This window comes from Apis dorsata, unplaced genomic scaffold (genome assembly GCF_000469605.1).
Source record: "Apis dorsata unplaced genomic scaffold, Apis dorsata 1.3 scaffold_68, whole genome shotgun sequence".
Taxonomy (NCBI): domain Eukaryota; kingdom Metazoa; phylum Arthropoda; class Insecta; order Hymenoptera; family Apidae; genus Apis; species Apis dorsata.
The window spans coordinates 710,194-724,123 of NW_006263366.1; the positions used below are offsets into that span (position 1 = coordinate 710,194).

At 32.1% G+C, this 13,930-nt stretch overlaps 3 protein-coding genes across 5 annotated transcripts in view; 2 read left to right on the top strand and 1 right to left on the bottom strand.

The window, feature by feature from the left end:
- Positions 1 to 7,955, bottom strand: part of LOC102675804 (arrestin red cell) — a 30,586-nt gene extending 22,631 nt beyond the window's left edge. The window contains exon 1 of the mRNA XM_006610074.2: positions 7,663 to 7,955. The gene's annotated coding sequence lies outside the window, so the exon portion shown is untranslated. The remainder of the gene's footprint in view (positions 1 to 7,662) is intronic.
- A 514-nt stretch (positions 7,956 to 8,469) lies between these two features.
- Positions 8,470 to 10,441, top strand: LOC102675581 (protein FAM8A1). Of its 2 annotated transcripts, XM_006610071.2 has the most exons (6): positions 8,470 to 8,578; positions 8,868 to 9,062; positions 9,165 to 9,311; positions 9,559 to 9,679; positions 9,750 to 9,873; positions 9,932 to 10,441. In XM_006610071.2, exons 2-6 carry the CDS (start codon positions 8,927 to 8,929, stop codon positions 10,268 to 10,270), a joined length of 867 nt encoding a protein of 288 aa, XP_006610134.1. In that variant the 5' UTR covers positions 8,470 to 8,578; positions 8,868 to 8,926; the 3' UTR covers positions 10,271 to 10,441. The 2 variants fall into 2 exon arrangements, with proteins under 2 accessions (XP_006610134.1, XP_006610133.1); XM_006610070.2 differs by having other exon boundaries at positions 8,492 to 9,062.
- A 303-nt stretch (positions 10,442 to 10,744) lies between these two features.
- LOC102675351 (ras-related protein Rab6) overlaps positions 10,745 to 13,930 on the top strand; it is a 7,229-nt gene continuing 4,043 nt past the window's right edge. The window contains exons 1-6 of one of the 2 annotated variants that reach the window (XM_006610069.2): positions 10,746 to 11,003; positions 11,642 to 11,700; positions 12,290 to 12,449; positions 12,523 to 12,728; positions 12,827 to 12,893; positions 13,314 to 13,833. In XM_006610069.2, the coding sequence (XP_006610132.1) occupies positions 10,934 to 11,003; positions 11,642 to 11,700; positions 12,290 to 12,449; positions 12,523 to 12,728; positions 12,827 to 12,893; positions 13,314 to 13,381 (630 nt within the window). In that variant the 5' untranslated portion in view covers positions 10,746 to 10,933 and the 3' untranslated portion in view covers positions 13,382 to 13,833. Of the gene's footprint in view, positions 11,004 to 11,641; positions 11,701 to 12,289; positions 12,450 to 12,522; positions 12,729 to 12,826; positions 12,894 to 13,313; positions 13,834 to 13,930 lie in introns of those variants that run through there. The other variant, XM_006610068.2, reaches the window with a different exon arrangement.

Genomic DNA, 13,930 nt, shown 5'->3' on the forward strand with positions numbered 1-13,930 from the left:
ACGTTGAAGCAAACGTATACAACGAAACGCGACAAAAACACCTATCAATNTTACGTGACACACGTTATTAAAATTCAGGGCATTAATGATCGTGTGATATACAGAAGAAAATATCTCTCTGCGTCGATATTGATATTAAAGTTTGAGTTAATACCGCATTAGTTTTATTTAGTTTTAGTTCAACTTGGAGCTGGACTCGTTTCCAGCAATAAAAATTTTCATGCATCCAAGAATCGCAACAGCTGACACACTATTCACATTTTTGCCAGATTCCAGATTAAATTTTCGCGCGGTTGCCTCATGCGGCCACACTCGGTTGCGTACCGTTCATCATCCTCTGTCAGCCTACCACCTGTTTCCGTGGTTGGCCGTGCTTTATTCAAGAAGCCAGTAGACCGAAAGGCGATCGTCAATCTGACCGGAAGATTCATCGGTACCGGAAGGGGCTCGTGAAACCCGGTGCAATTAATTAAGATGGAATTATGCCGCCATTACGTTCACGCCTGAAGAAGTAGAAAAGTCCGAAGGAACGATCGAAATCTACGATCGTTTCGCCTTTTATTGCATGCACTTTCGAAACTCTCGAATTTCCTTTTCGGGCCGGCATTCTCTTTTCATTCGTGAAATTTCTATCGAACGCTCTTTTTCGTGAAATCGAATACGTAAAATATGAAAATCTTTCTAAGAAAGCTCGAGAAATATTATAAAAGCTTATACAGTGGACGCGAAAATTTAATAAACTTGCCCTCTCCGCCGAAAACAACTTCACTCGTCTCTCTAACTTACCTCCTTCAAAAGGCAAAGTTCGCTCATTTCATCCTCTTCTTATCTTTCTACTACCTCTATTATTCCGCTATCTCCTCGATCGAGGTTTAATTAACGATGGATAAAGGAGAAATGTTTGCACGATCACTTCTTTTTCTCGTCGAACCACCGAAACTGCCCGCCTAAACCTTACGAATTTCGAACTCGAGTAATGAAGAAGAGCGCTCGTAAAACGGAACGATAGTGCGTGGGACCGTTCCTTTTCCTTTGGAATTCACGTACGGCCGTACGGGGAGTTACCTCTACTCCATCGAATTTCGTTGCCCGCCTCTCTCGGACTTTTCATTAAAATTTTACGACGTCAACCGAAGAACAACGCAATATTTCTGACATATTCCTCAGAATTTCGTCTTTGTCGTCACGCGTCTGTGCAAATTCCATTTATAGGATAAGTTGATATTCGATGGGGTGGGGATTTAAATCAGCCCCCATAACGATTACGAATTATTATTTTTCATATTAAAATTTTATTCAAGAATAGGAAATTTTATATACGCATATATAATTTAGTTATATCAATTATAATTGTGCAATGGAATCAAAGGAATAGAATTGTTGGAGAAAGATTTTAGAAATGGACGAGGACACTGGTTGCGCGGAAATGCAAATTGATTTAATTAATATTAATAAAATGACCGAACTAGGTTTCCTGCCGTGAACATTTCGTGTATTAACGTGTTATAGCGAATCTTTTTATAATAAATTTCTGAGAATACGAGGCGGAGCAAATAACGAAGCGTAACGCAAAGAATGAAAACGGAATTATACCGTGGCTTGTATTTTCAATTAAGAAAATGGAATGATAATACGGTTACCAAAGTATCTTGTGGATGCATTATCTCTGCATGGGAATCAGCATTAGAGAGGATGAAAAAAATATGCGAATTTCCATAAATGCTACGGTACGGTACTCGTTATTGAATTAACGATAATATAACAGCGTCGATAAATTTCGCAAAATTACAGTGTATCATAAAAACCCATTCATTCAATGGCGACAATTTTCCTCTCTTCGTCTTCGTCGTGTTTTCATTCTTCGCGATTTTTTTTTTATCTTCGAATCACGAAAAAAAAAACAGATAAATCGAATATCACGAATATCGATCGAGTATTTTTTTATTATCCTCGATCCATCCCAAAGAATCTTTATCTGTTTTGAAAGAAAATTCTTCCAATATAAATAAATATCGAGTCGATCTCAAAACGATGGAATAACTCCAGAGAAACTCGATCAATTTCCTATTCGGAACTCGAGTTGAATAAGCAATTCATAAATCGCGATAGATCGATCGCGATAGATCTCCACGGATTCAGAGAGACATCGAGGAACGCGGAGAAGCCAATGAATAAGCTTTATCTCGAGTTAGACGTCTTCGAATCGCGGCACGATAACAAAGTTATCTGCCCTAGTTTACGATGTTCTTCACGCATGCGTGCTCCAACAGTGCAGAACCATCATCATCCCCTACGAACAATCCTTGAAAACAACCAGTGATTGGAACAGTTATGCACACAGATTTTTATCTAACGATTCATTTACATCTGACGATCTTCATTTTTCTTTATTTTTTTTTTTTTTTTTAGAAAATTTTTCAAATTTAATGGTTACACCTCGAGTCGAACACTTTGATTGTTGCTTTTATACTTGGATTAATATTCATATCTGTGACGTTATCTTATGCTTCGCCACATCGAGTATCGCAACATCGAGTACGCGATTAAATACTTGAGACTGTTCCGGATATCGATCGGAATGGGTTAACCGGTGAAACAGGCTGCAAAGCGGAACTCTTTCCCAGAGAGTGTCTGTCCCTTCCTGTAATTAACCCCTCTTTGCCGGAACGTTAACTCGACAGACGAGTTCTCGAATCGCATCTCGTTCCTATCGTTCACAGCTCGGGGGGGATAAAAATCGTCTTTTTCTCGACTTTCTTGGCCTTAACTTCTCCCCATCTTTTTTCATCCCGTTATCTCGGATAATTTTATTTAAACAGCTACGACTCCTTTCGTTCCTAATGATCGTTTCACTCGGTCGACCGGATTTGACTTCGTCCGTGATCGATGACGAACCGAGGAAATCGCGATCGCACAATAGGATCGAGAGCCCATTGTATGCGTAATCGACGAGCCGTGCATCCTTCGAGATGCACGTCGATTTCGAGATACGTTTCGCCGACACGTGAACGCCGATCCGTATCACGGCGTACATCGTGTGATTCATGTATATCGGCGTTTCAGGAATGTCGGCCACACATAATAAGTCGCTGTTTTATTAATTATTCGATCGGTTTTTTCTTTTTTTTTTTTTTTTTTTTTTTTTAAGAAAATTCCGTCCCGTTCGCGGATACGTTTGAAAAATGAGTTTCGAAACGATCGATTGCGTGACCGATTAAAAATTAGGTCGTCGATTCTTATTGATTTATGATTTGCCATCGAACTTTGAACTCTGAAATTTTCTTTTTAGAATTTCGATCGAATAGCCACGATTACATCACTATATAAGTGTGACTTATCGCGTTATGTAGTTTACGTAATGCTTAATGCGCTTCATTGATCGAGTTAATCGGGGTACGAAGAATTATTATTTTCATTTGATCACTGCGCATTTTAAGACGTTCTTCGTTATCGCTCGTAATTATAGATGTACATATATACATATATAATTTGTTATATAATTTATGGTAAAATTTTTCATATCGTAGAACTGAATTTCTTAAATATCGCATATATGTTCAATCGATCGCGTTATATACGATTTATTCGTTTTTAAAACAAACAGGCGGGGGCTATAAAACGATGATATCACAGTATCACGCGTGCTAGGAAAAACTTAGAAATATTTCACAACACTGTCCACGCGTATATGTTGAACAAATATTAGAGAATATCGGAAAATTCAGAAATTACATATCTCGTATAGCACGAACGATATACGAGGAAATATTTCATATGTGCAAGTTTGATTAAAATAGAAATTTTTTCCTTCGTATAATTTAATTGATCGTAATCGTAGAAGAGAAAATATTTCTCATTCGTGGAATAAAAAGTGAATCTGTGTTTTTATTCTTAATTAAAACAAATATTAATCATCAATTTTATTTCCGTAATATTTTGTAATATATCAGTTAATTTATCGCGTGTTATAAATCGTTGAAAAATCTATTCAGAAAACAAGCGAGAAAAAGAATTCTAAAAAATAAATTCGAATGGTGGTAAACAGGGAAATGGATAATTTATATCTAATTTAATATATAATATACATAAAAGCAATCGAAATTAAATTTTTCGCGAAACTAAGCGAAAATTAGACGTCTCTCCAAGCATCGAAATAAGATTTCATCCGGCACCATTTATGAAAAGCATGCAGCTCATCTACGCCGCGATTCACACGCGTGGAATTTCAATGGAATCCGTTCACCGAAGTGATACCATTACTGGAATTACACTGGTCAGAATAGGCAGAAAAGCTTCACTCTCTATATTGACGATCTAATAAACAAACGTCTCTCTGATTTTTTTTTTTTTTTCATGTTCGCGATATTTCAACTCAGAAAACGAACTTTCGATTCCGAATACATTTTACATCACACTTAACCCTATAACATAATTCTACACACAGTCATTTTAAATATTATGCATAATTTTGACTCGTTTCTGATCTTTACCAGTCGACGCCTACCAATTTTACGCTTTTGAAACGAATATCAAAGAAGGGAGGAACACTGGTATCTCACGTTTGTGTTCGTTCTTCAGAATTTCCCTTCAGACAGGATCTAATTAAGCTATTCACGAACCATACGAAACTACCTTTTAGAATCAGAACTACGTTTCCGCTAATTAACTAGCCATCGATCGTACAGTTCCATTCTCGAATAGCCAATTTCCAGGAAGCGAAATCTAATCCAAACTGGTCGTTAAAATTCGTTGCAGTGACAAAAAGGATCTCTCTATTCGTCACTTCGTCTCTCCACGAAGAGAGAGAGAGAGAGAGAGAGAGAGAGAGAGAGAGAGAGAGAGAGAGAGAGAGAGAGAGAGAGATTCGAAACCTATCACTGTCCATTGTAAATCGTGCGCGTTTTTCATTCTCCGGCCCGTTTCAAGTCCACGGATTCGAGCCCATTGTTCGAGCCTACAGCAGTCGCGTATCGATCACCGATTCACGATAGTTTGGCGAATCGAGATCGGTGTCGAAATCGGCGGGAATGCCAGGATTGAAAATCGAGAATGGAATCCATGGAATTTGGACGGGAGAAAAGATCGTCTGTGATGTTGGTTCCTTTTGTCGAGCGGAACGAGGCGAGTAGAAAGCGAGATGCGGTTGCAACGTGGAATGGGGCAGTAGAATTCCGCGAGAAGTGGAATTTATCGAGTGTTATGGAAACAATCGAACGTTCGTTAGATACCCTCCAATCTCTGATTTGTAGAGCGTATTATAAGTATAACTAGTTGAGTGTATTCTCTCGACCTTAGTTAGTAGAACATCAAGATATTTTAAAAATAAAAGTAAAATACTTTCAGATATATTTATTGCACTTTAATAGGATCTTTTCGTATCTTTTCATCAATATAACCGAATATAACATGTTAGATCTTGGATTAATTTTTATATTTTCGTTTTATATCGATATCGAAAGGATTATTTAAATCCATTGAAACAAATAAATAAATATTTTTCGATTCTAAGAAATGCTTCGCGAAATTCTATTGAAATTGGCGCGCAACGCTTCGCAGGAATCCTCCCAGCCTCCCTTGAGAACGTTTCCGCAATTTGTCGATTTCGATACGAATAAATTATAATTACGAGCGCGCAATTTAATATATCGGATTGGCGAGATGTCTGTTTGAACTATATAGAATCATGTAAATATTAATTTGCGATTCGATTGTGCGGACAGAACGCGGAAATTATCAATGTTCGCCGATTATTAATAATCGATGATCACAAATAACTGCAATTTCAACTAGCGACGTGGTATATTGTCGTAACGTTTCGAGGAATTAAACTCGTGCGATTAAATTTGAAATTCCTAGATAGCAAAGATATTAATGCGAAATGAGCACGAAAATAAAAAGAATGGAATATTTTATCTCGAAACTTCGGTTGAATAAGCTTTATGACGTAGATAAGAAGTAAAATGATGCGAAACAATCGATGACAAAGTAGATATCTCTACATGTATAATTTTGAAGTCAGAATAGTTCTATAATATATTCTTTATTGTTTTTTATATGTTTGATAACGCATTTTTCAAATTTTATTTTCAATCATAAAATTTTCAATCGAGCTATCGTAGTTATTTGTCGTTATTTGTGTTTCCGCATATAATGTATTATGAGAGTTGTAATCTCGCATCATTGCGCCATTGAGTAGAGCAATTTGCGTTATCGTAGACTTCCCTTGTGATAAAGAACTCAATCAACGGAAACAATGATTATCGAGAAACGTAGTTATCGAACGACGAAAAGTTATCAATTTTGATCGGTAATTTAAAACTGTACAAAAGGCGAAAAGAATTTGAATTAAAATAAACGAAAGGTTTTTAAAATATAAAAAGATTTACTTCTTTCGAGGACAGTTTTTAATAATGCTCACAAAGCTATCGAAACGTCGGCGGAACCGGAAACGTTTTGCGTGTAGAGGCACACTTAATTTGACCGGTCCGCCGCGAAATTAGTATGCGACGCGACATGCCGCGACGTTGTCCGCGTTCGACCGGTTCGAATTAAAGGAACGAACGATACTGGGCTGAGAAAAGCCACGCAAGATATACACACTCCCACGGTGCTTGGCCATTTTCCCATAAATTCGGTGCAACCGGTTCCGAAAACGTAAAGGTGCTTACGACGCGTGAATGGGACTCTGTATGACCTGCGGCCATTCACCTCATGCGCGATTTGGGGGAAAGCATTACCTTTTATTCGCACGCATTCTACCAAACCGACAAACGTTTTTCCATGTCGCTCTATATCTTTCTTTCCTTCGTCCGTTCCTTTCTCCTTTTTTTTCTCTCTTTTCCTTTTTTGGGGCGCGGGATACTCCGTCACTTACGCGTTCCCATAATAGTTATTGGAAGGTTTCTCACGAGATAGTCATAGAATATGTACTAAAAACGGGTTGATGAAAAATTGCGTACTAACCCACGAAAGGAGATTTAAGTGATCCATCAACACTTAGAACATTAACGCAATATCGCACGATTGTCTAGGTTCGATATTTGTCGACCTCGTTTACCAACGGTTTTTTTTCATTTCTTGCTGAAATATACAGAATTTTAACGGCACGTGGATTACGAATCACAATTTTGATAATCATAATTTCATTCACGAACTTAAGCGTTTTACTATTTCCTTACTTCATAATATATGCTCCGTTTTAGAACGCAATGTATCTAATGTTAAAATACTTGAGAAAATATACTTGATAGATTATTTTCAAATTTAACTTAACCTCTGTTTGAAACTGTAACTAATTCGAACTTCCAATCCACATGCATTGATTTAACTCGTCGATGTTTGTCGCTGATATATAAAATGCGATTGATGATGAAATTTGTATATTCATGATCATTGTGTTGCGTTTAAACAATTGTTTACAATGTCGGCGAAAGAGGAGATTTTTTAATGCAATCATCGCTTGTATTCTCGGAATTCTACCGCGACATTCCATCGAATTGACGCGTGACTGAGGAATCGCCGCAGTCCGATTTTTCTGCATAAAAACACTGTATTTGTCACAAAATTGATAATTATCTTTTGTACGTATTATTTTCTGGTTAAATGTTCGATAATATAACTAACGAAAATGTTATTACATGATTAAATTTAATGTGATCTTACCTAAATGTTTCTTCTGGCGTCGTGGCCCACACCCTCTTCAAGACTAGACCAAATGTCACTCGTAACGCGTACGAACGCACACAGCTTTTCAGCACGACACACTGCTTTACGACACCTACTCGCTTTGCTTTTATTTATTTCGAAAATGTGAAATGTAGAAAGAGACGAGTCGTCAGAAACGTCCTCTGACCGTGATTACTGCACGAATGCTTCGAATACGTCATGTCCTGAGAAGCTAGCGCCGCAATGCGAACTGCTGCACGCTGCCACCTGGTTTACAAAACGTACTAGGGTTTTTCATTTCCACATTTCAGTCATGTTACTAAATAGTAATTTTTTATTCATATTTGGCATTTTATATTTTATCTTTCAACTTTTTCTCTTCGATAATACGATGCCAATATTCTATTTATATTAAAATTTATTATATTGAATTTATATTTTTTACTTTCTTTTCAAATAAAATTTATATTTTTTATTAAAATTTTATTATACAAATTTATGAATTCGTTATGTTGAATTATTTGCGTCTTGAAAATTATTTTTATATGTAAAATTTTTTAACAATATTTATTATTATATAATAATATTTTATTTCTTAAATAAAATATTTTACTAATGTATTTATGCATTTTTATTTGATTGTAATACATTGATGAATTTAATTGGATGAGATAAATATTGGCCAATAATAAATTTTTAACGATTTTCTGACCGTTAAATTTAAGAAAAAAATTCATCAAAAAGAAATATAATATTGTTGTCATGAGTACATTTATATTATTACTTCGAAATTTAAAAATCAATAAATAATTATTTATTATTGCACACATTATCTTAGAATAAGCAAAATTTTACATTGAAGTATCCCTGTCTAATATATGAAGACAAGGATTACGTGGATGTAAAACTGGCAGTACACGATTACTTCATTTATTTGTTATTAATATTGTGGTGTGATTTTCCAGTATTATTTTAGCTTGCTTTTTTCTATCGAAAGTTAAAGTAGTTGTTTTATATGAATATAAGTTATTTTTTTTGATAGCAACGAAAGATCTTTATTGTTTTAAACAAATCGACTTGAACACTGTACAATTTTAAAACGGAATTATTGTTTCGATAAAATTTACAATATATATATATATACATATATATATTGTAAATACATATATCCGATCAATTCTTACGAAACAAAAATATGGCAGATGATAAAAATGAAGATACAAAAGAGGATAAATGCAAAGAAAATAAAGATCAACTACAAATGATAGCTGCAGAAGAACGTTTAGAATATTTTAAAAAATTAGAAAAATGGTTACATGAAGCTTATGCTTGGCAGAGTATGGCTGCAATGTTTCCATATTATTTAATGTCTGGACAAATAATAAATCCATCATCTGGTAAGATTATAATTATATTGTTTTTATTTAATTAATATCTAATTTATAAATTATTATATTATCAATGTAACGAAATTATTCTATAAAATAGAATAATTATAGGTGTACCATCATTCTCGTCACAAGTATCAAATGTAGCAAATACACATAGGTTAATTGTTGGCACAAATGGTCAAGAGAACGATCCATTCCGACAAAGAAGGCCTCAAGATCATGTAGGACCTCCATTTCAACCTCCTGGAGCTGAAGGTAGAAGGTCATAACGATATCTCCTGTGTCCATCACATTCCAACAGAGGTTCAGCTAGTACTATATGTGCTTTTATTACAAAAGTACTGCATTTTATTTAATTTAATTATTTTTATAATGTTTAATTGATTTATTTATCTTTGTAGTGATTTTATGATGCAGTATTTTTGAAACATACATTTTCATCTGTATCATTTAATATTATGATTATCTTATTTATTCAAGTTTAAGAAAACAATCTTTTCAGGCTTTGAATATCGTATACCTCCAATATGGAAGAGATTTGCAGCTGAGTTTATAGATTCAACAATGTTGTTTCTTTTGAAGTTTTCCATTACTTTCTTTGCTATTGATGTTTTTGATTTCATGTATGTAAAATAATTCTACCCTCTATAATTTTATTTTTTCTTGACTTGTTATCATTATATTTTATTCTAGAGATATAGATGATCTAGACTTGGTACGGGCAAATTTGAGAATTGATTATAAAATGGCTTTAGAAATGACATATGGTATATTAGTATTAGAAATAATTCATCGTGTTATAGTGTGCATTTTTGAAGTGAGTATGTTATTAATAGAAATATTAAATGATATTTCAATAACAATATTTTTTTCAGGCATTTTGGCTTCAACATGGTGTAAATGGTCGTATTGGTGGTGCAACACCTGGAAAATCCATGATGGGATTAAGAGTTGTTCAATGTCGTAGCGTTACACCTGTTGATAGACCTGATGATCCTGATGTTGTACTTGTTTCTCCAGGAACAGATTTAGGTTTACCATTAGCAATTGGAAGATCAATTGTGAAAAATATGATTTTAGCATTTTTATTTCCTATATGTTTTGCCTTATTTTTCTTCAGATTTAATAGAACTGTTTATGATTTACTTTGCAATTCTATTGTGGTTGAAGATCCTTACAGAAACTTAAATAATAATAGACTTCATCAACAATAAAATATCAAAATATCATTTATATCTATATTGTATATATTGAATGTGTGTACGAGCGTATATAATATGTACATAACATTTAAAATTATTGACTATTGCAATATTATGAAATATTTTTCTAGATGTATTATGAAAGATCCTATAATTTCTGGATATATTTCTGAAACAAATCTACAGGCTGTTCGAGAACAATATTTAATTATCTTGGAATCCATTATATTGAGATTGTACAAATTTTATCTAATGCAGTTATTAATAAAACATTTTATAATTTATTTTTATGCAGTTTGAATCTAACATAATTATTTTTTGAGCAATATAATTTAAATAATTTATTCATTTTTTGATAATCACATTTTTTTCTTAATTATGTTAGCAACTTATCGATATTTTTTATAATAAAAGATATATATTCCATTTCATATATTTTAAATTTTTCAACGCCATCTACAGGAATATGATTGGAACCTGACAAAACTAGTAACTAACCAATGACGTCACTTCCCAGTTAAACGTGGCTGCCTTGCAAGTGAAGGAAGGAGTGGCTTTTCGATCTGTCAAGTTAAATGATTTCTCGTGACAATTAATGACTCGTTGCATCAATTAAGTTATTCTTGTGTGTTTAGCACTTTTAACTCATTGCGTAATAGTTCTATAATATAAAAAATGTCGTCTTCGGGTGATTTTGGAAACCCGTTGCGTAAATTTAAGCTTGTCTTTCTCGGTGAACAGAGCGGTAAGTATTTTCCACTTATACTTCCGTTGATTTTGGATCAATATTGGCGATGTTCGTGTCGGTTTTGTCTTGTCACTGATTTCTCGCATATCAAATATGAAAATTTCTATCATATACATTGGTTTCAATGACCGTTCTAGGTTATAGATCAATATTTCTAGTCACTGTTCAACTTTATCGTTGCGATCGAATTTGGCGTCATTCTTATTATCACCATCCTAATATTATATTCTGTCCTAATAATATTAATAATTTTATATATGATTTGTTGTAAAATCCTATCATTTTTATAGAAATATCTACTAACCATAAAAATTCATGATTTATGCATTTAATCGTATCGTTATGTAGTATACTTGTTTCATTTTAAACAACTATAAAATATATTGGTATATCGCGATCATAAAATCTAATCATAATGAAAATATACAAATAATTCTGATTTTATGTAAGAAAAAATAATAATTTCATTATAAATTTATATTTCTATGAATATCTATAATATGATTTTAAATTATATTAATAATTCATTATTATATCTTTACATTCTGAAAAAATATTCTTTGTTTGGCATTTTGTTTTTTTGTAAACAATAGGTAGTAAATTTTTTGCATTAATCGTGTGATTTGATGTTGCAGTTGGAAAAACTTCTCTTATCACACGGTTTATGTATGACAGCTTTGACAACACGTATCAGGTATGAAACTAATAGTTTTGTGATATACATATATTTATGTATATGTACATTTACACATAACTTTGAATGAATATATAAAATGAAATATAATATTGTCACAAAGATTACATTAATTTATCTAATAATATAGATTAAAACATAATATAAATATTAAATATAATAAATTCTCAGCTTTTTCTTTCATCATATAATATATATTTTATTTTGAAATCATCTATATTTCATTGACATACTTTTCAATGACCTTATAATGATGTCACAATCTTTGCTTTCATTTTATTCATTTCATTCATTTTAATTATCATTTTGATGACAAATATATATATTTATTCTATAAAGTATTTAATATCAATTGGCAAGGATAAATGTTAGTAGGACAGATAGTAGGGAGTTCAAGATATTGACTTTTTCTTAACAAAGTTAAAAGAACACAATATAGATACATCATAAGATTATCATCAAATTTTATTTTGTAAATTTATTAAAAAATGAAATTCTATTGTTTCTTTTTAAATATGATATTAGAAGAATAATGAAATAAAAATATGTTCTATAGAAAGTATTAGAAAGATAATATTATTTATTACAGGCTACAATAGGTATAGATTTTTTAAGCAAAACTATGTATCTGGAGGATAGAACTGTAAGATTACAATTATGGGATACTGCAGGTCAAGAACGGTTTAGATCTTTGATACCTAGTTATATCAGAGATTCTACTGTTGCAGTTGTGGTATATGATATTACTAGTAAGTTTAATTAGCAATGAAAACAAAGTGTTAACTATGATATTGCATCAGCTCAAGTGAATTATTTACACAGATGCAAATTCATTTCATCAAACATCAAAATGGATTGATGATGTACGGACTGAAAGAGGAAGTGATGTAATTATTATGTTAGTGGGTAATAAAACAGATTTGGGTGATAAAAGACAAGTATCAATGGAAGAAGGTGAAAGAAAAGCTAAAGAATTAAACGTAATGTTTATTGAAACTAGTGCTAAAGCTGGATATAATGTAAAACAAGTAAGTTTTTATTCTATTATAGATTTTTATTTTTAAAAATTTTTTTTTATTATTAAATAAAATCATAATGCTTTAATCATATTATATTTATTGATCAGCTCTTTAGAAGAGTAGCAGCAGCTTTACCAGGCATGGATTCCACTGAAAATAAACCACCTGAAGACAGTATCCTTTGTGTAAGATACATAATATGCACATTTGCATGGTACATATACATAATTATATTTCAGGGATTTTTCTTTCTTCAAATATAGCACTAAAAAACATGTCCTTCATCCTCAATTTTTTTTATTTTTTTAAAATTTTTTTCATAATTTGAATATTATTTATTTTAAAAAATGCTTAACTTTAATCTATTACTATAATCTTATATAAAAATTTTTTTGGTTATTTAATTTTAAAATATTTTATTGAATTCTCAAAAGTTAAATGTTTCATAGAATTTCAAAATTTTTCATAAATATTAATTTTCTAAGAATCATTTTGAATCATTACTTTTGATATCATTTTTTAACATTGTTAACTATTTCATTTTTTTTTCTGTTATCTTTTTGTGTTTTCCTTAATGTGTTGCTAAACCTGTAGTGCAAGAAGTAGTTCTGAAGGACACACCAATTGAACTGAAATCATCGGAGAGCAGTTGTGCATGTTAAACCACCGATCAGCCTAATGGTAGACAAGACACTGATCTAAGTTAATTTATAAATTAATCTCTTTCAATGCTAGGACAGTGATGATCAGTCCGTGTCCTTTTTACAATTTATAATGTGGAAAGGAACAGCACTGTATCGAAGAGCTATAACGAGTTTTTCGTGAAAAAATAAATATCTCACGATAGCTTAAGCAGACTGCTTTTACACAATAACGTGTTTATACTAGTAAATCATCAAATCATAAATCAATTTATTTAATTAATTTAAACTTTTGTATTTCATCAGAGACGCTTGCTTTTTTTAACGTGTTGATAATAATAATAATCATTATTATAGATAGTGCTTCGATCATTTTCTTAAACGAGAAACAATTTTTCTAAAAATCATTTTATTTGCAACAAATAATTATAATTTTAAGTAATAAGATTTTTTTATGTTTTGCATTTTGATAAAAAAGAAAAAAAAATTTGAATGAAATACTAGTCGTATGCATGATCAGTGCTGCAATTGCATGATATATGGTGCACTTATATATATATATATATATAT